This window comes from Carcharhinus amblyrhynchos, chromosome 1 (genome assembly GCF_965287045.1).
Source record: "Carcharhinus amblyrhynchos chromosome 1, sCarAmb.v2.hapA, whole genome shotgun sequence".
Lineage (NCBI taxonomy): Eukaryota > Metazoa > Chordata > Chondrichthyes > Carcharhiniformes > Carcharhinidae > Carcharhinus > Carcharhinus amblyrhynchos.
The window spans coordinates 70525976-70552954 of NC_137324.1; the positions used below are offsets into that span (position 1 = coordinate 70525976).

The 26979-nt window shown below is 40.6% G+C and overlaps 2 protein-coding genes across 6 annotated transcripts in view; both read left to right on the forward strand.

Moving 5' to 3' along the window:
• fam149a (family with sequence similarity 149 member A) overlaps positions 1–7238 on the forward strand; it is a 125379-nt gene extending 118141 nt beyond the window's left edge. For 4 of the 5 annotated variants that reach the window (XM_080186663.1, XM_080186672.1, XM_080186689.1 and 1 more), the window contains exons 15-16: positions 434–580; positions 4693–7238. In XM_080186663.1, the coding sequence (XP_080042789.1) occupies positions 434–580; positions 4693–4754 (209 nt within the window). In that variant the 3' untranslated portion in view covers positions 4755–7238. The remainder of the gene's footprint in view (positions 1–433; positions 581–4692) is intronic. The other variant, XM_080186681.1, reaches the window with a different exon arrangement.
• Positions 7239–13113: 5875 nt separating this feature from the next.
• The window catches only part of LOC145341779 (cytochrome P450 4V2-like), a 43041-nt gene continuing 29175 nt past the window's right edge, over positions 13114–26979 (forward strand). The window contains exons 1-4 of the mRNA XM_080186710.1: positions 13114–13507; positions 15202–15314; positions 18134–18219; positions 22391–22581. Of these exons, the coding sequence (XP_080042836.1) occupies positions 13327–13507; positions 15202–15314; positions 18134–18219; positions 22391–22581 (571 nt within the window). The 5' untranslated portion in view covers positions 13114–13326. The remainder of the gene's footprint in view (positions 13508–15201; positions 15315–18133; positions 18220–22390; positions 22582–26979) is intronic.

The window sequence follows — 26979 nt, forward strand, 5'->3', positions numbered from 1 at the left end:
TGTGAGGCAGCAGTGCTAACCGCCGTGCCACCCCAAACTCTGAGAGATTGTTTCCCCAGGCTGCAAAATCTAGAATTATGGGTTCTAGGATAAGGTAATGAACATTTAAGACCAGGGTAAGGAGAAATGTCCTCATTCGGAGGGTTGTGAATTTTTGGAATTGTTCTCCCCAGAGTTGTGAATTCTCAATTATGCTGAGCACAATCAAGAATGATGGATTTTTGGGAATCAAGGGAATTGGGAAGGTTGAGTTGAGATCAAAGATCAGCCATGATCTTATTGAATTCCAGGGCAGCCTTGAGGGACCATGTAGCTTTTTTCTGCACCTATCTCTTATGTTTCTATATAATATGATAGGATCAAAGCTGTTTTTGTTTACCAAAGGAAGCTAAAGCCACTCAATGTTACCGATACTTTAGAATTTTCTTTGCAGATCGTGCTGGAATTGGTGTGACTGGCATCAGTCTAGGAATTTCTGCCTCTAGTTCGAATTATCCCACAGATTTTGCACATCACCATCATCACCTATTAACCCAGCCACCCATCGAAGGTGATGAGGACAAGTATCGAACAATGTGGGGTACTGTAATTTTTAATTCCTATCAGACATTCAGAAAGACAGTGTAGCACCCTTGTCTTACAAATTCTGTATTATTTGTTTCATGAACAAGTCTTACGTTGGGAAAATACCAAAATCTTACCTAGACAATTTTCTATCAAAATATAAATGTTTACTTGTGTAAGCCAAGGATATGGTAGATCATGCATGAGCCTCAGAAGAATTGAATGGTGTAAATTAGTGTTGACTTTTAATTCAGAATTTGCGTTCAGATATGGACTGAACTGATGAAATAATACTCTTTTCATCTCTTAACCATGAGGATCTTTTTCTAAAATTAATTTGAACAATTACAATCCAGTTGTTTAATAAGCAGATGTAGGTTTATTGTTGTTTTGAAGATCTCCATTCCCCTCTCCAAAAATTGCATGTTTCTGTCTAACCAACGCTGCCAACTCCTCTACTTTCTCAGGAGGCTAACAAAATATGGCATGTCCACTACGACTCTCACCAACTTTTACAGTTGCACCATAGAAAGCATTATTCCCGGTTGTATCACAGCTTGGTATGGCTCCTGCTCCATCCAAGACCTCAAGAAACTAGAAATGTTGTGACCAAAGTCCAGTCCATCATGCAAACCAGCCTCCTATCCCCTGACTCTATCTACACTTCCTGCTGCCTTGGAAAAGCCACCATCATAATCAAGGACTCCATGCATCCAGACATACTCTCTTCCACCTTCTTCTGTCGGGAAAAAGATATAAAAGTCTGAGGTCACATACCAATCGACTCAAGAACAGCTTCTTCCTGCTGCCATCAGACTTTTGAATGGGCCTCCATATATTAAGCTTTCGCTACACCCTAGCTATGACTATAACACTATATTCTGCACTCTCTCCTTTTCTCTGTACTATATGCTTTGTCTATATAGCACGCAAGAAACAATACTTTTCACTGTATACTAATACACGTGACAAAACAAATCAAGAATCTAAATTGAGGCAAAGAACCATGTAGGATTGGTAATCCTTTCTGAAAACTCCGATGCAATGTTTACATGTTAACTGAAACTATATTTGCTACATTATGAATATTTTCAATTTCTTTATCTGTGTGGATTTCATTGTTTCAATTTTATTTTCAGTTTCAGTCATAGAATCATAAAATCCCTGCAGTGCTGGAGGAGGCCATTTGGCCCATCAAGTCTGCACCAACCACAATCTCACCCAGCCCCTATTCCTGTAATTCCACATATTCACCCTGCCAATCCCTATGACATTAGGGTCAATTTAGCCTGGCCAATCAATCTATTCTGCACATCTTTGGACTGTGGGAGGAAACTGGAGCATCCAGAGGAAGCCCATGTAGACAAGGGGAGAAAATGCAAACTCCACACAAATGGTGACCCAAGGCTGGAATTGAACCTGGGTCCCTGGTGCTGAGGCAGCAGTGCTAACCACTGTGCCACCGTGCTGCCCTCATAATATGTCCTCTCATAATATGGTGAAATTTCACTTCCAGAATCTAACAGAGGAATCACTTTTGCCTTCTTTGGCTAAAGATCCTGTGCTTTCCAAAATTACAAATTTCAAACTTGTGCATAACTGGGATTTTATTAGAGAATCATTAAATGCAAAGACAAATAAAGAATCTTCTAGGTTCCATGGAATTGACTTCCATTTATATATCATGTTTTATAATCTCGGAATGTCCCAAAGTCCTTTACAATCACTTAAATACTTCTGAAGTGTAGTCACTGTTGTCAGAAACACTGCAACCAATTCACACATACCAACATCTCTCAAATGGCAGTGCAATAATTACCCAATAATCTATTTTAGTGATCTTGGTGAAGGGATAAATATTGTCCAGACACTAGAGATAATTCTGCTGCTCTCTTCCAAATAATGCAATGTAAGATGTGCTGATATCACTGAAATGGTGTATTTGGTTTAACATCTAAATTATGGCACATAAGAAATAGGAGCTGGGGTAGACCACGTGGAATCTCCAGCTAGCTCCATCATTCATTATGATTAAGACCCATCGTCTGCCTCAACTTCATTTTCTTGCCCGTGTCCCTTGATTTCCTGTCTATCTCAGCCTTAAACATATTCAATGGTAAGTCATCCACAACCTTGTGTGTAGAGAATTCCAAAGATTCACAACCTTTTACGTGGAAAAGTGTCTTCTCATCCCAGTCCTAAATGATTAGTCTCTTAACTTGAGATTGTGCCCTTGTGTTCTAGATTCCCTAGCAAAGGAAAAATAATACTCACTATCTAACCTTTCAAGCTCCTTCAATCTTGTATGTTTCAGGTCACCTCTCATTCTTCTTAACTCCAGAGAATATAGGCCTAATTTAATCAGGCTATCATTGTATGCCAACCCACTCATCCCAGAAACCAATGTAGTGAACCCTTGCTGCATTGCCTCTAATGCAAGTATATCCTTTCTTAGATATAAAGACCAAAACTACGTAAAGTATTTCAGGTGTAGTCTCACCAAAGTTCTGTATTTTCTAGCAAGATTTCTTTATGCATGTATGCCAATTTGCATGTAATAAAGGCCAACATACTAATTGTTTTTAGTACTTGCAAGCTAACCTTCTGCATTCCTTGTGTGGGGACACCCAAATCCCTTTGAACATTAACATCTACGAGCTTTAAATGCTTCCAAAAGTGCAACACTGAAGTGTCAGCCTAGACTATGTACTCAAGCCTTTGGAGTGGGATTGGAACTTACCCTTGAGTCATAAGATTGTAAGAGTGCTACTACTGAGTTATAGCTTGCATCTAATGTCATTCTTTTGGGTTTCTCTGAAGAAGTAGAGTTTAATCTAAAATGGTTAACTTTTAAGCTTACCCCTGAAAATTGTATTTGAGAACCATAGCAGTAAAAAAGAAAATGTTGAAGACTTTTAATTAATGACATAGGCTTATTTTTGTTCTTGGGATACGGTAAAGCCATAATTACTGGTTATTTGACATTGTCCTGAGAGAGTCTTCTAATGAGTCGGTGTTTATCATTCTTCTGCTTAGCAGCAAATATTTATACAACTTAGAGGCTTACTGCTCACTTTCAAAAGGTAAATAAAATCAATCACATGGTAGCTCAGCTTAAGTACATTGCTGACTAGAAACTTGGGAATTCCAGCCTTTTAGCGAATTGATTACAGTTCAAAAAATGTCATCCACTTAATGAAGTTCCCACAGATTTTCTTGCTCTAAGGCACATTGAGATTGGGGGGTTGAGATCTCACCAATGTTTAAAATTGTTCCTTTTTTACCTGTGTAGAGAGGTCCAATTGATTGGTGATTTGTAAAGCCATTGTATATTTATTTTAGATTTAGATACTACAATTCTAGCTGTATATTTCTGGATTGTGCTAGAGTTTTAATTACTTTGCTATGTGCTGTAGGTATTGAAAATTGCGGATCTACTATAGATCCTGGGATGGCCTTTATATTTTCCTTTTGCCAATTTAGTTCATTGCATCCTTATGTTCTGAATGTTTAATGTTTTATATTTATTTGTGCCAAATTTCCATAACCCTTTTTGTGACCCTCTTTTTCTGCATTCTTTAGTCAGGATTTTCCGGTCCTACCCACATGGGACTAGAAATTCCTGCTCAAAGTCAACGGACCTTTGGCTGGTCCATCAAATTTTCCGTCCTGCCCATTGCGATTCCCACCGTGGGCAGGACTGGAAAATTCTGGCCTTTGTTTTTAACAATCTTCTTGCTTTTTTCTCTGTTGGTATAAGTGACCGTTATTCACTGCACTTATCTTGAATGAAAATAATACAGGATTTGTTGAGGGCTGTCAATTTAAACATTATTTAAAATGTTTAAGTTGAGTCTCTTTCCTAGCAGGATATTTTCATGTCATATGTCTTCCGACAAAAGGAATATTATGTTTAATTATATTGTATTGCAGATCGCACAGGAGTGGATTTAAATTGGTTAAATAAGTGAACTTGTGCATTATTTGAAGCTACTTTACTTGGAGAAAATTTGATTTGATACTAATATTTTGATTTTAGTTACGCTTTTCCACTCTTGACAACTTCTCCAACTCCTTAATTGGTTAAAATAAGTCTTCTCACTTGTTGTCTGTCTTTGCCCATTCTAGGTCCACAAGCCCATTTCCAGTCCAAAACATTCAGTCGTCTTCCTACAAATTTCAGAAAATGATTCCCAAGTGGTTTCGAGGGTAAAGTCAGTTTAAACATCAGAGAATGGGAAGCTCAAGAGTTAACAAAGCCAATCTGCTTATGGCAGACCACAAATGGCACTAACGGAGAGCCTGATTAGAAAAAACGGTGAAATGAAAATTCAGGGAGCTTTAATGTGGTGAGAGGCTTGCATCGATGCAGGGTCCATTTAATACTGAGGCAGTGATCAATATCTGTTAGTTGTCTTCCAATGAATTAATACCTATTCAGCAAACTATGCAATAAAAGCATAATTTTTACAGGAACTTGCAAGGCTGTTTGCCAAGGCAGCAGGCACTGGATTCTAGGAGAGCAACATTTCTTGGTGTCGTAACTAGTAACTTGACACTTTAATTCCATTGCCCTTAAATTGCTCATTAGCTCCAACATGATATTTTATACCTCAGTAACCTTCTGACAGGCAGCTACTACAAGTACATTTGTGTTAATTAAGGAACTAGGCAGCTTTACCAATTCAAATCTGTATCCTTGAAAGTCTGTGCTTGTTGAATTCAATATGAGCAAGGTAAATGAAATATCAGTTTGTAAAAATACAAGGTGTTCCTTTTTAGATGAGTGTGCTTTCTTATAGATCATCAGTTTGTGAAAACAAACATCTACAGCATGTACTTGTCATCTCTTCCTAATTTTAGAAAGATGTAACATATTCTTTTGTTTTAATTTCTTATTTATATTATTTATAATTCAAAAATGGCATTGAAAGGTATTCATATTGCGTTACATATAATACGCATATATCAGTGCGTATTATATGTAATGTTACATACACTGTAATCTATGCAGTGACAAGAATAGAGCTCTGAAAAACCAGATGCCAGCAATGTTCCCTCTGATTTGTTCAGATATTATTAAATTATGCATCCAACTCTTAAACGTAATTCAATGGGTCAAATCTTGCTGGTGTAGAGCAACTTATAATATATACCATTGACTTTTCTCTGCATGGTAACTTTTTGGAAGTAGGATCTGAGTAAATGATGGAGCTGGAAGTATAACCCCTTTATCAATGGGATTTAGAGATTGTGAATGAAACAGAGAAACAAGAAGAGGGTGAATTAGAGTCAATTTGACTATAGAGAGGGAAATAATCATTGCATTGGGAGAGGAACAAAAGTGGTAGGAAAGAAAACTAAGTTTTTAATCTTCAATCTCCAAAATGAACTAATTCACATAAGTGAAACTGAGCAGTTTAGATTTTCTCTGAGTTGCAGAGTTTCATCAACATTGCACTAATAGTAAACGTCATTGAAAATGTACCCACACTGTTAATATGAGCCTTAACCTTTTGCGGTGAGTTTAATGGGTAATTAATGTACAAATCCAGTGAGTTCTTAACAATATTGGAGAAATTAAGAATGCCATTTTTGCAAAGCAAATAGAAGGACAGTGTGAACCATCCAGCAAGTTCAGGAAAACCAAAACTCACAACGTAGCTCTTCATTTTCTGAATTTGATTGCTGATTTGCGCATTAACTATAGCATGCTTCATGAATACAATCTTCTTTTATCTGACTTATTTAGTAAAAAAATTGTAATATGAAGATTCTGTTTTTACAATGTAATGGTTTTTTCAATTGTATTTTAATGTGTGAATTTGCCAAATCTTTTATGTTGTTCAGAATGCTTGAATGTATGTAGATTGTACTATTTGTGATATAGGTAGATGAATACTTAACAAATTTGTGTGATATTTCTCTGCTTGCCAGTTTAGCTGAGATATTTGTTATTGAACAAATAGGTTTATGCCAGTCCTGAAACAGAGGAATGTCCTACAGAGAAATTAAGTGTTCACTTGGTTTCACCAACAGTAAATTCTAAACCATTGACTGCTTGGATTTTATGGTATATCATAAAATATGTTTTATTTATAAATTCAAATACTTTTGATATGTCAGATATTGTTTCTGCTTTTATGTTATTGTGAATAAACAATTTATCATGATGCACAATAATTCACTTTTGCATTAGTTTTCCCTGGTTGAATAGTCGGGTGCATTTACACAGTAATGTTATTTGATCGTGTAAAATTACTTGGTGTTACCTTAGATTAGTTGGTATGTTTCAGAGTTCAAAGTTTGAATATTCGATATCCTCTACAAGACTCAGCAAGTAAACTAAGTCACATTTTAATGCAGTGCAGAGCCATCGCTGTGTTTTAATCTCCTTCAGATGAGACATTAAATCTGACCTCATTTGCCATGTTCCAATGAATGTTGGATACACATTCAATGAAAAGCAAGGTATTGTTGAAAAAGAAAAAAGGCTTTGAAGCTTTTCATCTTGCACTTATCAGGTCAGATGCAAGACTGCCACAATTTGGACTGCATGAGAAGAGGTTACTGATTGGTTGATTTTGGTTGAGATGTAGCGATGAAGAATATACCAAGGAACTATTATGCCTCACACTTTTGTTTAACTCAATAAAGATGCAATGATGACATGCTGTTTCTACTTGCAAAGTATAGTTCTTTCTTATGAATAGATATATCTTCGAGCAACTGTAAGTGAGCCACACTGGGAGCCCAACTAATGCTTAATTTGGTTATAAATGTAATTCTTGGGATTGTTCAGCAAGTGTTGTCCAATCAATGAATCACATCTAATGTTAGACGTTATGTTCTGAGCTTTTCAGACATGGCCTGGTTGGGTAGAGTTAGTATTCTGCTTATTACTAACAAAGGGACATGCCATTTGATACTGTCCACCAGTTATTAGGATATGGGTCTTTGTACCTGCATTGTATCAGCAATTAATCTGGAATGGGAAGGTGGTTTTAAGAGGGAAGGCTAGACAGGCTAGGCTTATATTTGCTGGACTATAGAAGAGTAAGAGGCGACTTGATTAAAACATATCTTGAAAAGTTGCATGTGGAGAGGATGTTTCCTTTTGTGGGAAAATCTCGAACCAGAGGTCATTTTTAAAAAAATACAATGTTGTCTATTTAAGAGGGTCATGAGACTTTGGAACTCTGTTCCTCAAAAGGTAGTTGAGGTGGAGTCTTTGAATATCTTTAAGGGAGAAGAAGATCGATTTTGGATAAACAATGGAGCAAAAGGTTATCAGGGGTCTTTGGATTGTGGGAGGAAATGTTGCATAGGAAGGAAACCCTCACAGACACGGGGAAAAGGTGCAAACTCCACACAGACAGTGACCCAAGCCGAGAATTGAACCCAGGTCTCTGGAGCTGTGAAGCAGCAGTGCCAACGACTGTGCCACCACGTCCTCCATCAATCAGGAGGAATGTCATTGAGAGGTGGGGCTAATGCCAGTTTGTAGGGTGCAAGTGTGTTCCAGTAGGGACTATGGGATTTCAGATGAGTGCATGTCTTTTTTTGGCCCCTTGCACTGCTTTGTTTGCTGTTAGCAAATGGTGTTCTTTGAGGAGAATGTTTCCTTGTGGACATCAGGAGATTCAATGTGTGTTAGCATAGGAAGCCACTCAAGTTCAACATCCCAGAAATAATCCTCATGACTTACTGGCCAATATGCAGTCAATATCCAGGGAGAATAGATTTAAAGTAATTGGTTGAAGGTTTCGAGGGAAGATGAGGATAAGATTCTTCACCTAGAAGGTGGAGTGTCGGGGGCAGAAAGTCAATACCTGAACATGTAGTCGAAGCAAAATCCCTTCTCTCATTTGAAAACAAGTATTTGGATCTGTACTTGAAGTGTCATAATCTACAAGGGCACAGACCAAAAGATGGAAGGTGGAATTAGGTGGAATTAAGGGTTGTGGAATTAAGGGTTATGGGGAGAAAGCGGGAAAGTGGAACTGATCCACTTCAGATCAGCCATGATCTTATTGAATGGTGGGGCAGGCTCAAAGGGCTAGATGGCCTACTCTTGCTCCTATTTCTTATGTTCTTACTTAGGCTGGATAGCTCATTTTTGGCCAACGTTGACATGATGGATCAAATGGCCTTTTTCTGTGCTGTAAGTATTTATGCTCCTCTCTTTCTGCTCAAGTCAAATTTTTAAACATGGTTGAAAAAAAATAAAGAAAAGTCATTCAACTGTTTCTCTTCACAGTTGCTGCCTGACTTGCTGGATTTTTCTAGTACTTTTGTTTTTACTATGAGAAAGGAGCCTGCACTGGTCAAGGAAAGGAATAGAATTGATGAATACAAAATAAACCATGCAGATATGCATGGGAGTGATACCAAATGGAGGAAGGGAAAATAGTCGTGGTGATCTTTGGTATCTTATCATCAAAGCCACAGCTTCCAAAACTTCTCTCTTATTCACTGCAAATAGGGACAAACTGAGTGGATTGGGACAGGAATTAGAAACTAACTTCGGACAGGGATAAAGGGAAATTGGGTAAAGCAGTGAGCTCAATGACAATTCTAAATGTTTGAACAGCAGCGGGAAACTGGAAAGGTTAGAGAACACAGGGAATTTGTGGAGTAGATGGTGCAGATCAGGCAGTCAATGCTGATCAAGTATAGATGGGAGACAGAGAGTGGAGATGCAAAGATATTTTAAAAGGGTGCTTTTTGTACCCTATGCCTCTCTTCATAAAGCTATGGATGTTATATGCATTTTCAGTAGACATATCCTACCATCTTCAAATATCTGTGCAAGCGTAAGCCAAAGTCTCTTTATTCTTACTAGGGTGATCAACCATCACAGATTTTCTGTAATCTGGCCTTTCACCCCATGTCCTGGGTTAGGTTTTCCTGGGAGGAGATGACAGTGGTATCTTATTTTGCAGTATTCCGGTGTGTTCATTTCAAGCTTGACATGTTATTCTTTTGTTTCTGTGTGTCAGTCTAGGTATGTTCAGTTCGAATTCTGGGATACCTTGCAGCTCAATGGAATGTTTGGTAGCCCCTTGCTCTTGCAGGTCCTACATCCTGTCCTCGTGCTGGCCCCCACCCATCTGGTTTTGGTGAAACCCTCACTCCTGCTGCCAGCTGTCCTTATAGGTTTACCCTGCAAACTTTTCACTGGGAGTGGGGCACCCTGGTTCCTGTAGCCCCTTTATTGCTTTGTTACCTCTCCTCATTCATCTTAACAAAAGATCCTGAGGGCTCTTCACAGGATGGATGGAGAGAAGGTATTTCCTCTTGTGCGAGATTCTAGAATTAGGGGTCACGGTTCAAAAATAAGGGGTCACCCATTTAAGACAGAGATGAGGAGGATTTTTCCTCTACGGGTTGTGAGAATCTTTCCGTCAAAAGGCAGTGGAAACGGAGTTTTTGAATGTTTTTAAGGCAGAACTAAATAGTTCTTGATTGACATGGGGTGAAAGGTTATTGGGGCTATGAGGAATGTGGGGTTAAAATTACAATCAGATCAGCCATGATCTTACTGAATGGGGAAGCAGGCTCAGGGGGCCAAGTGGCTCACTCCTGTTCCTAATTTGAATGTTTTTATATGAAACACAGCACATGATACTTACTTGTATTAAATTTCACCTGCCACATATCTACGCATTTCACTAGTTTGTCTATATCCTGCTGAAAAAAATACTAAAATTGCTGGAAGTACTCAGTAGGTCAGACAGCATCTGTGGAGAGTAATAGATGGGCTGGATTTTAAGGGGAATAGATTATCTGCCTCCTCCCCCTTCCCAGGAGTGACAGGTCGGTCAGTTGGTATCTGTCACCAATGTGAAATTTGGATGCTCCATAGCAACAGAAAAGCTGGGGTGGTTTTGATTGGAACAGACTAGGATGGCTGTCACTTAGAGACAACAGGTTGCACTCTGGAGAGCCTATCTAGTCCCAGTAGCACCAGAAGAGTATAATGGCCATTTCTGCACCTACAAGCAGTACCAAAAAAGAGGTGAATATGATACCAGACTTTAGTTAACTTTGGGGATTTTAAGAAGGAATGGCAGGGAGGCTTCCTGGTGGTGCGGGATAGGTGAGGAACACACAGGTGGTTGGATTAGAGAGGCTAGGGGTTGGAGGGGAGGATGGGGAGGAGTTCTGATACAAATAGACATAAGGGACCCCTGAAGAAAGTAACCCTCCCTGTCTGCTAGTCGCCCACACAGTTAAAGCTGCAGGGCTGTTCTCCATTCTCCTGCTTTTCCCTGCAGACTGGAAAATTGCAATAGAGACAGTAGTGGTCCTTGTTTACTTAAGGGCCTCAACAAGCGTAAGGGCAGCCAGACTACATGACACCTTACTCGCTGTAATATGGGGACAGGATGGGTGTGGGCAGGAACACAGTGGGCTGGCAACCCACTATTTTATGTGCCTCTTGCCTTCAAATATGTCAACAAGGATTGTAAAATTCACCCGAGTTATTAGGCTGAATTTAACCAGTCCTTTGAGAACAGGCTAAGAGATAAGGTTGGCAAGATTTTGTGGGGTGTTGTTAGGTGGTGTGTACATTGTATACCTGATGCCTTTCCATTTGAGAAGTCTGACAACACCAGGTTTAAGTCCAACCGATTTAAACTGGTGTTGACAGACTTCTTATTGTGTTCACCCCAGTCCAACGCCAGCATCTCCACATCATGACTACTGCCGTTTCATTTTGCCAATGGTGGGAAGGATACTGAACAAGTTTTGCACCACCCATACCACCCCATGCTCAATTGTCTCAATTAAATGGCCAATTACGGCTTCTTCCTGCCTCTGCTGGCCCTTAATCAGTGGCTGGAGAGGCCAATGATCATCTGGGGAGATGCCCAGGGCAACTGTTAGCTTCCCAGCAAGGAAACCTTCTTCTTGGGCTCTTTGTGGTCAATGGGGAGACCCTTAATAGATCATAAGGACATAAGAAATAGGAGCAGGGGTAGGCCATCTAGCCCTTCAAGCCTGCCCCGCCATTCATCAGTCCACTGACAACCACCACCCCCACCACCAATCAATGTTAGGTCTCAACTGTCCCCAAACCCTCTTTGAGAATACCGGCCATCCATGTGCCCTCATTCTGTGAGTGCAGCACCAACAATGGCCACTATTAACAGTGGTACTGTTGAGCTGCTGGCCTCTGATTGGGCTGACAGCTCTAGGCAGCCAAACCCTTGGCTTCTTTCATAAGAACAATAAAAGAAAAAGCAAGAAGCAACAGGTTTTATGTAAGCACAGGGGAAAGAGCAGAACAAAAGGGAAGGTCTGTGATGAAATAGGTTGATAGGTTGAGGGAGCTGGGACTCTTCTCCCTGGAGAGATGAAGGTTGAGAGGCGACCTGATAGAGGTTTATAAAATGTTGAGAAGAATAGATAGGGTGGATTCTCAGAGGCTATTTCCCCGGGTTGAAATGATCGCTACAAGAGGACACAGATTTAAGGTGCGGGGAGGCAAGTACAGAAGTGATGTTAGGGGTAAGTTTTTCACTCAGAGGGTGGTGAGTGAATGGAATCGGCTGCCGTCAGTGGTGGCGGAGGCGAACTCGCTGGGGTCTTTTAAAAGACTTCTGGATGAGTATATGGGATTTAATGGGATTGGGGGTTTAGATAGGTCTATGGATTGGTAGGTATTGATGTGATCGATGCAACTTGTGGGCCGAAGGGCCTGTTTGTGCTGTAGTGTTCTATGAAATGAAAACCATAATGTGGAGATGCTGGTGTTGGACTGGGGTAAACACAGTAAGCAGTCTCACAACACCAGGTTAAAGTCCAACAGGTTTATTTGGTAGCACTAGCTTTCAGAAGGCTGCCCTTTCATCGGGTAAATGGGAATTCTGTTCACAAACCAGACACAAACTCAATTTACAAGATAATGGTTGGAATGCAAGTCTTTACAGGTAATCGAGTCTTAAAGGCACAGACAATGTGAGTGGAGAGAGGGTTAAGCACAGGTTAAAGAGATGTGTATTGTCTCCAGCCAGGACAGTTAGTGAGATTTTACAAACTCAAGCAAGTCGTGAGGGTTACAGATAGTGTGACGTGAACCCATGAATCATTGGGTTACCAAATCATTACCAAAATAAGCAGAATATGATTTGAAACTGTTGAACTCAGTATTGAGCCTGGAGCGCTGGCAAGTGTCTCCTGAAATCTGTTCTTACCCTCTTCACTGTTTACTACATTGCTGATTTTAGCAACATTTGCAGATTTGTTCAATAATGCCCTGTATATCCCCAATTCCATGTTATTTATACAAATCGAAAAAAGAACTTCAGTCGTAACACTGACCCCTGGAGACACCACTGCACACTTCACTTGCCCTGTAAAATAACTCAGCGGCTGCTCTGTCTTTTGTCTTTAGCAAATTCCATGTGGAATCCAAATGCAGCTTAAACCCGAAAGGCCCTCTCCCAAATGCAGCTGAGCTAAATGAACGGCTGAGTTTAGAATGAGTCGTTAGATTCACCAACATCACATGATGAGGCAGTCACATGATCGCATTTCCTGAAAAATATTGGAACAGAGTCGGTACGCCTCCAGTTGGGACAAAAAAGATTGTGAATGCCGTGAAGAGTTTAGATTTTTATGGCAACAATGACCTAATAATAAGCAATAAAACAATAGGTGGGGAGAGTTTGATATGAGAGTGACATTGCAGTGAGACAGTCGATGCAGCAATAGCTGTAGTGCTTCCCGGACACAGTGCGCTACAGCAGCGGGATGGAGGAGCTTCCTCTCGGCGCTGTCTTCAGCGCTGTCTTCCTCACTCTCCTGGCTGCGCTCGCTTTCCACTTGTTCGGTGACTACGTGCGCCAGTGGAACACCCTGAAGCGGATCCCCGGACTCAGTCCGACCTACCCCATACTGGGAAACGCACTACTCTTCAAACCCTCCGGAGAAGGTAGCTAGCTACACGCAGTGATAGTGCTACCCACTGCCGGGTGCTAAACCGTGTTAACCTCGACTGTCTCTTTAATTTTGAATAAAATCAGACTCACTTTGTTGCACGTGTACAAAATGCTTCACAGTTTACTGAGTCCAGCAAGCTAACGTGTTCATGTTCATTATTAAAAATACCAATCTTAAACTTCCGTGTCAGTAATAGAGGCACCCAGCAGTAGGCTATACTGTATGGGAACAAGATGAATTACATGGCAGTTCTGTAGTCTTCAAGATGAAATGTTTTGTAATGTACTTTTATAAATTTTAAAAATATTAACTTTTTCTAAAGGTATACTTTAAAACGTCACATAAAATAATTATGATCCGCGTAACTGAAGTTCTGCATGTATTTAAGCTTGTTTGTAACAAATTTTGCTGATCACACCAGTTATTATGGCACATTCTTGATCAAACGGCCTCCCTCAGTATAAACAAGAGAAGTAGAACCTGTGATTGGATAAATAGTTTGTAGTGCATAGAATAATAATTGGTTAAAAATTCTTTATTTTTAATAAACGAATATTCAGGCTTGAGCTGTCAAGTGGCAAGCAACATTCATACCACACAAGTGCCATGTGATGACCATCTCCAACAAAAAAGAATCTAACCACTGCTCCTTGACATTCAATGGCATTACTATTGCTGAAATCCCTGATGTCAATATCCTGAGGGTTACCATTGACCAGAAACTGAACTGGACTAGTCATTGTCCCTGCCCCCCCTTGCCTTAGACACTCAATGATCTGGCCTCCACAGCCTTCTGTGGAACTCTTTGCTGCAGAAGACTGTGAAGGCCAGGTCATTGAGTGTCTTTCAGATAGAGATAAACAGGTCCTTGATTAATAAGGGGATCAGGGGTTACAGGGAAAAAGGAGAATGAGGATGAGAATAGTATCAGCCATGATTGAATGGCAGAGCAGACTCGGGCCATGTGACCTAATTCTGCTTCTATGTCTTATGGTCTTAAACAAGTACTGTGATTTTTCACCCCATCCACAAATATTCACTCCCTCCTCCACTGATGCACAGTAGCAGCAGTGTGCACAAGTTGCACTTTGGGAACTCACCAAGGCTCCTTCAAGGCATCTTCCAAAGCCACAACCACTACCATCTAGGATAAGGGCAGTAGACACATGGCATCACCAATGCCTGGAAGTTCTCCTCCAAGTCACTCACTATCCTGATTTGGAAATATATTGCCACTGCTGCTGGGTTAAAATCCTGGAACTCCCTCCCTAACAGTGCTGTGGAAGTGTACCTACACTGCTTGGACTGCAGTGGCTCAAGAAGACAACTCACCACCACCTTCTCAAGGGCAGTTAGGGATGGGCAATAAATGCTGGCCTAACCAGTGAAGCCCACATCCTGTGAATGGATAAGAAATTCATATCTTGAAAATGAAGCCTTTGAAGTGTCTTGCATACTGTACAATTTGATTTTCATTTTTGGGATCTTAATTTATTAAGATTTTGAAGAGAATAAAATTCTTGGAGTGATCATAACTATAGACGTATAGAATGATGTGAATAATAACAAGAATCTGAGAATTAAGCTGTGTTCTAATTCAATGCCTTAAAGTTATTCGTGTGTATATTGTACACAATAGTATATACTTTCACTTATGTAATTAACAACTATTTTGGGGTTCTTTAGATTTTTTCCTTCAGCTGATTGAATTTACCACCAAGTGCAGAGATGAACCACTGATGAGAATGTGGATAGGACCACTACCTTTTATTGTGTTGTTTCGTGCAGAAACTGTAGAGGTAAGTTATAGATGAATGGTCTTTGTGTTTGTGAGTGATTTACGAAAGTGTATATTTTTATTCATTGATGTGATGTGTCACTGGCAAAGCCAGCATCTGTTGCCTCTCTCTAATTCCCTTCAGAATGTGGTGATGAAGCACTTTCTTGAATGCTGCAGCCTATGTTTGATTTGATTTGATTATATGGTGAAGGTGTTCCCACAGTATTGTTGGGCAGGGAGTTCCAAGACTTTGACCTAGCAATGATAGAATGTGATACATTTCCATGCCAGGAACTTAGAGGTGATGGGGATGGTGTTCCCATGCCCCTGTTGCCCAGCCCATCCAGTTGATGGGCTATAATTTGGAGTTGTTGCAATGCATCTTACAGGCAAAACACATTGTAACCACAATGCACCAGTGATAGATGGAGCTGCCAACTAAACAACTTCCTTTTCTGGGATGGTATTGAAATTTTTGAGTACTATTGGAGCTGTACCCACCTGGGATATCCTCAACATTCCTATCACACTGACTGTGTTTTGTAGGAGGGTTATGGTGGCACAGTGCTTATTTATGTCCTGGTTCATGAATTCTGGCGATCATAAAGCCCACCAATTTATATTTGTTAATTACTTGGGCTTCTTGGTGCCACATCAGCTTGAGTGTACTTTGAGGTCACGGCAGTTGCAATCATCTCACTTCTGGAATTCAGCCCCTTTGCCATGTTTGGACCAACGCTGTATTGAGGTCTGGAGCAGAGTGGTTCTGTTGGAACTTAAACTGGGCACCAGTAAGCAGATTATTGGTGAGTATAAGTGCCGCTTGATAGCACTGCTGATGTTTCTGTGATAATGTTCCAGATTTAATTTTCATGGCGTCATGACAAAGGCTATGGCGCATCATAGTGTGATGGCCTAGTGGTCTTTTCACTAGACGATTAATCCAGAAACTCAGCTAATGTTCTGGGGACCCGGATTTGAATACCACCCCAGCAGCTGGCAGAATTTGATTCAATTAAAAAAAAATCTGGAATAAGGGGGTGGCATGGTGGCACAATAGTTAGGACCGCTACCTCAAAGCATCAGGGATTCGGGTTTAATTCCGACCTAAGATGACAGTCTTTGTGGAGTTTGCACATTCTCCCCATGCCTGCATAGGTTTTCTCCGAGTGCCCTGGTTTCCTCCCACAGTCCAAAGATGTGCGGGTTAGGTGGATTGGCCATGCTAAATTGTCCTTTAGTGTCGGGGGGATTATCGGGGTAAATAATTGGTGGTTACAGGGATAGGGGATGGGTGGGATTGATGTCAGTGCACACTCGATGGGCCAAATGGTCTTCTTCTGCACTGTAGGGATTCTATCTCTCTATCCCTCTTTGATAGAATATCCAATTAATTCCAGTCCCTTACTTTCTCCTCACAACCTTATCATGTTTTCCCCCTTTCAAGTATTTGTTTCATTCTTGGTTGAATATTCCTGTTGAATTTGTTTCTCAGGCAGTACGCTTCAGATCACATTTCGCTTTTTAAAAAGATTGCCTCCTGCCACTGCTGTTTGTTTTGCTGTTTATATTTAATCTGCCTCCTCTGGCTACTGACCTCTGTGCAACTGGAAACATTTTCACTTTATTTACTTTAAAATCCATGCCTGATTTTGAATGCCCACCAAATGTTTTGCTCTAAGGAGAGTGACCTAATTACATAATTTTCCACTTTGTCTGGTAGATGCCAGTGTTGTAGCTGTACTGCAACAGCACTTGGCATGGGGCATGGTTAGTTCTGGAGCACAAGTCTCGAACAATACAGCACTGTGATTGTGACCCATTGCATTAACCATTTCTTGGTATTATGAGGAGTGAATCAAATTGGCTGAATACTAGCGTGTGTGATGCTGGGTGGATGCTGAGATTGATCAACTATATGGCACGTCTGACTGATAGTTATAAATGGCTCAACCTTGTCTGTTATACTTGCGTTGGGCTCTGCTCTCATTGAAAATGTAGGTGTTCATGGAGCCTCCTTTCTCATTAGTTTAATTATCCACCATCATTCATGACTAGATGTAGTAGGACCGCAGAGCTTTCATCTGGTCTGTTACTTGTGGGATTACAGACTCTGTCTATGGCATGTTGCAAGATATGTTTGAATCTTTACCATTTAGCACAGTGGGAGTGTTATACTACACAAAGGGAGGATGATATTTGTATGAAGGTGAGACTTTGTCTCTTTATGGACTATGTGATGGTATTTCCTACCCAGACTATCATGGGCAGATGCATCTGAAATAGATAGCTTGGTGAGGATACTGCCAAATGGGTGTTTCGTGTATCTTATTTGCGCAGGCTTTGGGACACTCTGAAAGAGTGTTGCTGCCTATGGGACTGGGACAAATATTGGGGACTGGACCATCCATCAGCAGTATTGAAGAAAAATAAATGATTGGTGCACTCTCTGCTTTTGTACTTCACTTGGCCTGCAATGTAATGTAAATGATACAATCAGTCCTGCTGAAGTGCTGATATAGAAAACCTTTTTAGACAATATTTGTATGAATAAGATTTAAAATATTTTGAACTGAAAATGAACTGTTCAGATTTTAAAGCAGATCAGAAATTTGTAAATGTTCATAATATCGTACAACAGTGGAGTCGGCACACTGCATAGGTCATCATTGAATTACCAAAACTATAATGTTGGCAAAGAGTGTTTTTCATTATTTTGTTTTGAACTGCTAGATTGGAACATAAGAGCAGTTTATCATTTCTTACAAGTATATAAACATTAATTGAGGTTCTATGAAAAATGCAGACTCGAGTATATCTCATCTTATTATCCTATAGATGATATTGCGTAGTTCCAAGCATCTTGATAAATCCTATGCATACAAGTTTCTTCACCCCTGGCTTGGCACAGGACTATTGACAAGGTATGGTTATTGCATCTACTTATATCTGATAGAACCTTTGCTCTGGCCAGATCACAATAAAATGATTTATATGAAAGTAGTTTTCTGCAAAGTTGTCATCATAATATCTTTGATGATTAGATTTCTTACTAATGCAAAAAAGAAATGGCTTTGTTCACCATCATCATAATTAAAGTCATTGTTAGCTGTCATCTTCAATAGGGTTGCAATAATAGTGTAAGGTATTTCTTAAGTATGTTTAGATTGTCTTAGTTTGGTAATGTGAGTATATTTTAAATGTTTTGTTCCCTTCCTCCTCTACTTCAGTTCCTCTGTCCATCTTTCTTTTGCTGAGAAGATGTCAGGTAGAGGTCTTGCTGCCATTACAGTGGTGTTCTGTTTCACCAGGGAGTTATTGAACAGTTTCCGTCAGCTTTCCTCTGTCAGGTATCACCTGAACTTTGTTCACCCTACTATGGTGTTAGATTTATGGAATGGGGAATTGCCCGGCAACTTGTGCTCACTGAGAAGGGCCATGTTACATCTGCTGCTGCTTTAACTAATCTTGAGTGACAGATTTCTTTATTAAAAGCCATTAATTATGGTTAGAGTCCCATTATATTTGGCCATATGTACTCAAAGCTGGGTGTGAAGTTATATGTGATAAAATATCACTGACTTTTGGGATCTGACGTTCAAACTACCCAGCTTCAATTTATTACGTTAACATCACCAGGGGAATAGATGCATCCATCTCAATGAACAAGTGGATTAGATTATTGCATTATATACTAAATAATTAAAAGTTTGAATGGTTCATTTGAACTAGACTACTTAGAACAGACAAACACTTATTAAAATTTACTGAATATGTGGCTTTCCTTAACCAGGAAAACTCTAACTGGTGCATGCACAAAGGTAAGAGACAAATATTCTGATACATAAAAAAATTGTGTTCCTATCCAGAAGTATATAATTTGCCGCTTCATCTTTTTATGGGAATCTTAGCGCATGGAAAGTGATAACTATAGACAGAGTTTTCTGAAGTACAGTGGAGCTGCATTTCGTTGTGCTAAAATTGGCTACAGTGCAACAGTTGGATTGTGAGTTTGTGGATTTAAATCTGTTTGATCTCAGAAATGTTGAGAGAGCTTGTTACTGATCTTTCACTATGATCCTTATCGCTAGCCTCAATAATGCAGTCATTAGAATTCAGCACATCTACCTTCTCAAAGGGACTGAAGGTCCAATCGGGGAGTCATTTTGACTTTGTGAAGCAGGTGTTGGCAGTTCAGTTGTCTGTTCTTCATCTCTGCTGAATAAAATAGTTCACACTGTTTCCCAATGTATTTTCAATGAAATAGAAGCAGGATTAATTATTTCAACTTAGTTCCATTCATCAGTGATCAAGGAACTAAATCTGTATTTTTGCATAAAAAGTAAACCCTTTATTTAAACACGCAAAGATACAGTTCATTATGTCAGCAAAACTGCACTTTGTGTTCAGTTATTTTAGATTACATTAGGTGAACTGTCATAAATGAGTTAATTGCTGTGCTGTACAATTAGGGAATAAAATAAAATGAAAGTTCAGCTACATTGGCAGGTTAGCCTGTTCGTGAACATGCACTATTACTTGTTGGTATTTCTCTACGATGTTAACTGTTATGATTAATTTCCACCTTGTCATATGAAGACCTTTCTTTTATCCAGTAATGTGTCTATTTTTCTTCTTTGTGGTGAGCATTTAACTTTTATTCATAGGATATGGATATTGTTAACAAGGCCACTGTTTGTTACCCATTCCTAATTGCAATTAAGAAGGTGATGGTGAACTTCCACCTTAAGTACATCTTGTTAGGTCATTTCAGATGTCATTTAAGAGTCAACCACTTTGCTTTGGTCTGGAGTCACATATAGAGTAAGGATGAACAGGAAATTAGTGATAATCCAGTAACTTCTTCATCACTTTTACTGACATTAGTTTTTTTGTCCAGATTTTTGAATTTAATTTAAATTCCCAACTCCCGAGATTAGACTTGAACTTGTATCTCAGTATCATCAGATCAGGTGTTTGGATTACTTTCTAGTGATGCAACCACTATATTATTGCACCTCATTAATTTTCATTTAAGCTGGAATAATATAGAAATGGGGAAGGTGTTGTGGTGCAGTGGGTACTGCCCCTGCCTCTGTGTCAGAAGCTCTGGGCTTTAGTACCATGAAGTGGAAATGCCAGCATTGGACTGGGGTAAACACAGTAAGTGACAGCTGAGTGACGAAGGGGTAGCGCTCTGAAAGCTAGTGGCTTTTGCTACCAAATAAACCTGCTAGACTTTAACCTGGTTTTGTGCCACCCCAGGACAGAAAGGTGTGTTCATAATGTAGCCAAGCAGATTGAACGTCAACCCGCAACGGAAGAGCAGGATAGCCAGGTGATAAAAAGAAAGTTGGAGCCTTTCCTTCATTATTCACGGTTTCAGACTACAACATGCTTATAAAACGTGCATGTTGCTACAGTGACTTAGACTTCCTGAGTGAACTGTAACACGCCACGTTAATATAGAATTAACATGAATTCTGATATTAGTATCAGAAAGGGTGTAGAACTTTGCCCTATATCATGAGTAATACTTTACACACATGCAATATGATAAGACAAAATATTGCAACATCCTCTCTCTGATAAGGTTAGGGAAAGTGCCATAAATTTCAGTTAACCTAAATCAAGTCAGTTGATTTTTTTTAAAGAAATTAATTAGAAAAAAAATCATTTTGGAATGTAGGTGTCACTGGTTCGGCCTGCGTTTATTGCCCATCCCTAACTGCCCTTGAGATTGTTACGTACTCGTATTGGAAAAAAAAGCAGGGCTTTGGGGAACAATTAAGTGAATAATCAGAAATTTAACTGTACCAACCACATAATACTGTGACAGGAAGGGTTGGTCAGAGGCTAGGTATTCTGTGATGCATTATGTACTTCCTGACCCCCTTAGAGCCTTTTCAGCATCTACAAGACAGAACTTCAGCAATTATGATGTTTGGGCTTGATTGGAACCTCATTTACATAATAAACATTTGCTCCCTCCACCACCAACTCACAGTGGCAGCAGCGTTATTGTATTACAGGATGCGCTGCAGATACTCAACAAAGCTTCTCTGCCAGCACTTTCTAAACTCAGAACCTCTGTTACCTTGAAGGACAAAGGCAGCAAACACATAGGAATGCAACCACTTCCAAATTCTTCTCCAAGTCACATTTGCATCATTATTTGGAATTATGTTGCCATTCCTTCACTGTCTTTGGATCAAAGTCATATAACTCCCTTCCCAACAGTACTGTGGGTGTATTTGAACCACGTGGAATGCAATAGTAGAAGGCAACAGTTCATCACCACCTTCACAAGAGCCATCAGACAGCGGGAACAAATGCTGGCCCTGCCACCAATACCCACACTTCATGAATGAATAAAATGAAAATTGGGATTAACTGGATAGCTCTTTCAAAGAGCCAGTAAAGACAGAGTTGGCCGAATAGCCTCTTTACTATGCTACCACAGAATAGCAGCATTTTGCTTTTGATTGAATGAGTCAATGTATCATTATTCAATATCAGATTTAAGACACAAGCAGCTGATTTTTTTAAAGTAATGCTCCATGATGTAAGTTTGCATAAATGCTTAATTTACTTATACATAACTCTCTCTGTTGGTATACTGGCAGTGTTGTCTGTTTAATTTAAAAATGTTTTTTCAAAATTCTGAAGAATTTGATATTTCCTCAAAATATTGTTCAATAACATAATTGCTGGTAATTTTTAGTCTATATTCAGTGCTAGGCATCTGAGTTACTTCACATCATTAAAATCGATAAATGCAAATTACCTCATTTGTTTAATTTTGAAATATGGCCTAATCTTTCAATCAGCCATAAATAATCTGGTTTTCTCCCCCCCACACACACACACACACACAATGTGTGGATTGCAATGATAAATTGCCCCTTACTGTCAAGGGGATTAGCATGATAAATTGTCACGTTGGCTAGCACCAGTTCAGCGGACACTTGGGGGCATTAATATTTTTATGACAGCTTCTGGTCTGAGGTCGGCTTTCTCTGTTTATAGTTACTTAAACTGCTATCAAATAAACCCTGATTATGTAGAAATAATTTTCTACTCTTTGCTTTGCAGTACAGGAAATAAATGGCGTGCGAGGAGAAAATTGATAACTCCAACATTTCATTTCACAATTCTGACGGAATTTCTAGAGGTTATGAATGAGCAGAGCAATGTTTTACTGGAAAAATGGGAGAAGAAAGTGGGAAAGGGACCTTTTAACTGCTTCAATGATATCACACTCTGTGCTTTGGACGTCATCTGTGGTGAGTTTGGACAAACTTAAAATGGGAAACATATGTGGACAAATGAGAGTTCACAGCTCAGAGGAGGGTATTCAGTTGAGTGCTGGCCCTTCACTAGAGCAATTCAAAATTAATCCCTTTTCCTCTGTAGTGACATATCTTTTGTTTGAAATGTTTGTTTGATTTTTATTCTTTAAAACATGCAGTGTTTCTTACCTCAAGCATTATCAGCGTGGCAAAGCAATAATCTGCCCCAGATTATTGCCCCAGAACTCATTTTCCTTGTTGTTTTAGTGATACTGTTAAATTGATGAATCCTGGTCACTGATGGGTCAGCTTGAGGGAACGCTTTGCCTATTTATTACATCAAAGGCTTTTGAAGTTTTAGAAAAACCATTTGGCCTCCTCATTAGCTTCTGTGCTCCAGTAGAAATATTTGTCTTATCTCCTTGTAACGATAATTTCCCATCACTGGTATCTTTCTGGTGAATCCATGGTTTTAGTATTATTCTCCAAGGGGTCATGAATATCTGTCTGCAGTTTATTAATTGGCCTTATTAATGACTTGTGTAATTTTATTCTAAGATGTCATTTAATAAGAACATAAGAAATAGGAGCAGAAGTAGGCCATCTAGCCCTTCGAGCCTGTCCCGCCATTCAGTAAGATCATGGCTGATCTGTCGCTGCTCAGTTCCACTTTCCCGCTTTCTCCCCATAACCCTCAATCCCCTCTCTTATCAAAAACCCATCAACCCGCGTCTTAAAAATATTTAGCGAGGCAGCCTCCACCACTTCAACGGGCAGAGAATTCCAGAGATTCACCACCCTTTGAGTGAAGAAGTTCCTCCTCAACTCTGTTCTAAACCGCCCTCCTTTGATCTTGAGGCTGTGCCCCCTAGTCCTACTGTCTTTTTTGAGCGGGAAGAGTCTCTCCACCTCTATCCTATCCATCCCATTCATCATCTTATACGTCTCAATGAGATCTCTCCTCATTCTTCTAAACTCTAACGAGTACAAGCCCAGTTTATTCAGCCTCTCCTCATAGCTCAACCCCCTCAACTCCGGTATCAGCCTAGTAAACCTCCTCTGCGCTCCCTCCAAGGCCAAAATATCTTTGCGCAGGTGCGGCGCCCAAAACTGCACACAGTACTCCAGCTGCGGCCTCACCAATGCCCTATACAGCCGCAGCAAGACCTCCCTACTGTTATATTCAATCCCCCTCTCTATGAAGGCCAGCATCCCATTCGCCTTCCTGACCACCTGCTGCACCTGCAGGCTGGGTTTTTGCGACTCATGCACAAGGACCCCGAGGTCCCTCTGCACCGTCGCCTGCTGCAGTTTTTCGCCCCGTAAGTAATAGTCCTTCCTACCATTCTTCCTACCAAAGTGGACCACCTCACACTTGCCAACATTAAATTCCATTTGCCATTTCCTGGCCCATTCGCCCAGCCTATCTAGATCCTTCTGCAGACTCTCCACACCCTCCGCACAATTTGCCGTTCTCCCAATCTTGGTGTCATCAGCAAATTTCGACACCCTACACTCGGTTCCCTCCTCCAGATCATCTATATAAATGGTAAATAGCTGAGGCCCCAGCACCGACCCCTGGGGCACTCCACTAGTCACCAACCGCCAATCCGAATAGCACCCGTTGACCCCCACTCTCTGCCTCCTATTTGACAACCAATCCTCTATCCACGCTAACACCCTACCCCCAACTCCATGTCCCTCGACCTTCTGCAATAACCTCTTGTGAGGTACTTTGTCAAACGCCTTCTGAAAATCTAGAAAGACCACATCCACCGGCTCTCCTCTATCCACTTAACCATCTGCATTGATGCAATTGGGAAATTATATATTTAAATCCCTAACTGTCTCTTCATTCACAGCATTGGCTATTTTCCTGTTGAGAGGACTGCACATGCAATTCAAAGTGAATACCTCCTTTTTTTTGCATTAAATTGTATCTTCCACTCGTCTGACCATTCTGCTAATTTGGCTTCCTGAAGTGTTTTACCTATTTCTTCATTATTTCAATCTTGTTCTTGTATACCTTTCTATGTTGTCTGTAGGCTGGCTCCTCTACTACAGCTTAACGCCTTGGTGACCTGGCCCGCGCATCGATAATTGTAGTCGGAGTGCAAGTTCTCAATTCGGGAGAGATTTACCCAGTAGGCAAAAGTGAACTGGAATCAGTTACTTGGGTGAAAATCAATGGCTGGGCAGGAGGAAGCATTGAAGGAAGTGGCAGCAGGGAGCAGAAAAAGGGTGGGACTCCCTAATCTAGAGCTCCCTGGATGTTAAGGAGCAATGAAGAAGATAAAATAAACTAGAGCATAGCAGATTTCCTCCCTTGAAGGACATTAGGGAATCAGATGGGTTTTTATGACCTGGTAATTTTGTAGTCATCAATTTTGCATTTTACTCCAGATTTTTAATTTGACGTAAATTCCACATCCAGGGTTTGAACTCCTGTCTCTGAAGCATTATCCTGGGCCCCTGGATTATCAGTCCAGCCCACTATGTTATTGACCCTCTAATGTAAGATCAGGAAAGCCATGCTAGATCTGTGTAAGACACTAGTGGGGCCACAGCTAGAATACTACATACAGTTCTAGCCTCCTCATTACAGGAAGGAAGTAATTGCAATTGCAAGGGCAGGAACATAGGAAAAGGAGTAGGCCCTTCAGCTCCTTCCACCATTCAATGAGACCATGACTGGAAGAGATAGAGTGGACAGAATAAAATCGTTTCCTTTGGTGGAGAATTCTGGAACCAGGGGACATAGATTCAAAGTAAGTGGCAGTTTGTGTAGAGGGGACACGAGGAAGAACTTTTTATGTAGAGGGTAGTGGGTGTCTGGAATTCACTACCTGAGGCAGAGACCCTAAACTCTTTTAAAAAGTACCTGGGTCTGCATTTTGACTGTTGTAAGCTACAGGACCATGGGCCAGGTGCAGAAAGTAGGATTAGAAAGGGCATCAGTGTTTCCTCAGGCTGGCGTGGACAAGATGGGCCAAACAGCCGCCTCCTGTGTTGTAATGGTTCTATGACTGGTCAGTGACCTGCCTTTGTATACACACCCAAGCCTATAATCCTTTACTAACTTTGGCTAACAAAAATCTATCAATCTCAGTTCTAAAATTAACAGCATCAATTGGTGTTTTCAGAAGAGAGTTCCAAACTTCTGCCACCCTTTGCAGGAAGAGAAATTTCCTAATTTCACTCTTGAAAGGTCTGGCTCTATTTATTTGGGTAACATCGAAAGGAGTAGTGGGAGTATGTCAGAAGGGACTGATGTAAGTATACAGTATAAAGAGAGGAAGGGGGGAGTGTGTTTTGAAATGAGAAAGAGCTGTGCCTTTGTGGGTGTAGGTTGAAGGATATGGGGAAGAGGTTGAAGGTAGTGTTGAGAGTTGCTCTTGAGAAAGGTGAAGTGAAAAGCTGTACTTGCCCTTGCCACTCTGAGGTCATAGGATATCTTCTTGTAATGAATGCTGGATTTCAGAGGAATTCTGCTATTGTTGGCCCTGTCAGTCAAATTTATTTAGGTCTGTTTCATCCTGGCACTTGTGTGTTTCTAGAGAAGTATTGCTTTCTGAAGTGGGTCCTCACTTTTGCCACGGACCTGCAAGTATCTATCAGAAATGTGAGGTGTGGTGGAGGGACCAGGCTTGCCCAGTCTTGCCAACAACTCTCAAAGAAATTTTAGAAAGAAAAGCACACAGATTGAGAATGCCACTTAGCATTAAGCTGGCCTTGGGACTTGTGTTATAAATTGCATGAAGTCATATGGGTGCTGCTTCATTCTGTGACTGATTATAAGGACAGCCTATCATAGAATCTGTTGTTGTTCGTCCATTGTCATCGATGAGGACCTTGACACTGTTAGTCATTTTGAGGCTGGTTCCGGTGTGTCCGAAAGTGACTGATCAGGCCAGCTCGGGCACGGAATGTCCTGGCAGATATTGGACAGACATGTGTAGACACTATAGTTGTTGCGCTGGTGGCTCTGGACTTGCGCAGCTCGCGTTTAAGTTGTGCTTCAGCAATACATCTTGCTTCGTGAGATTGACAGCCTTTGTGGATGAGGCAGCGCCAGGTAGGGCGGTTTTGTGCCGGCGTTTCCCAGGTGGTCGTGTCAATATCACGCAACTTCAGGGAGGCTTTGAGTGTGTCTTTGAAACATTTCTTCTGCCCTTCATGTGAGCGTCTTTCAGCAGAGAGTTCCCCAAAAAGGAGCTGCTTGGGTATGCGCTCGTCTGACATTCGGATGACATGACCTGCCCACCGGGTCTGCGCTCTCATCAGCAGTGTGTGGACTGATGGTAGACTTGCTGTGGAGAGAATTTCTGTGTCTAGTACTTTGTCTTGCCATCTGATGCGTAATATTCTGTGAAGACAAGTCACGTGGAAATG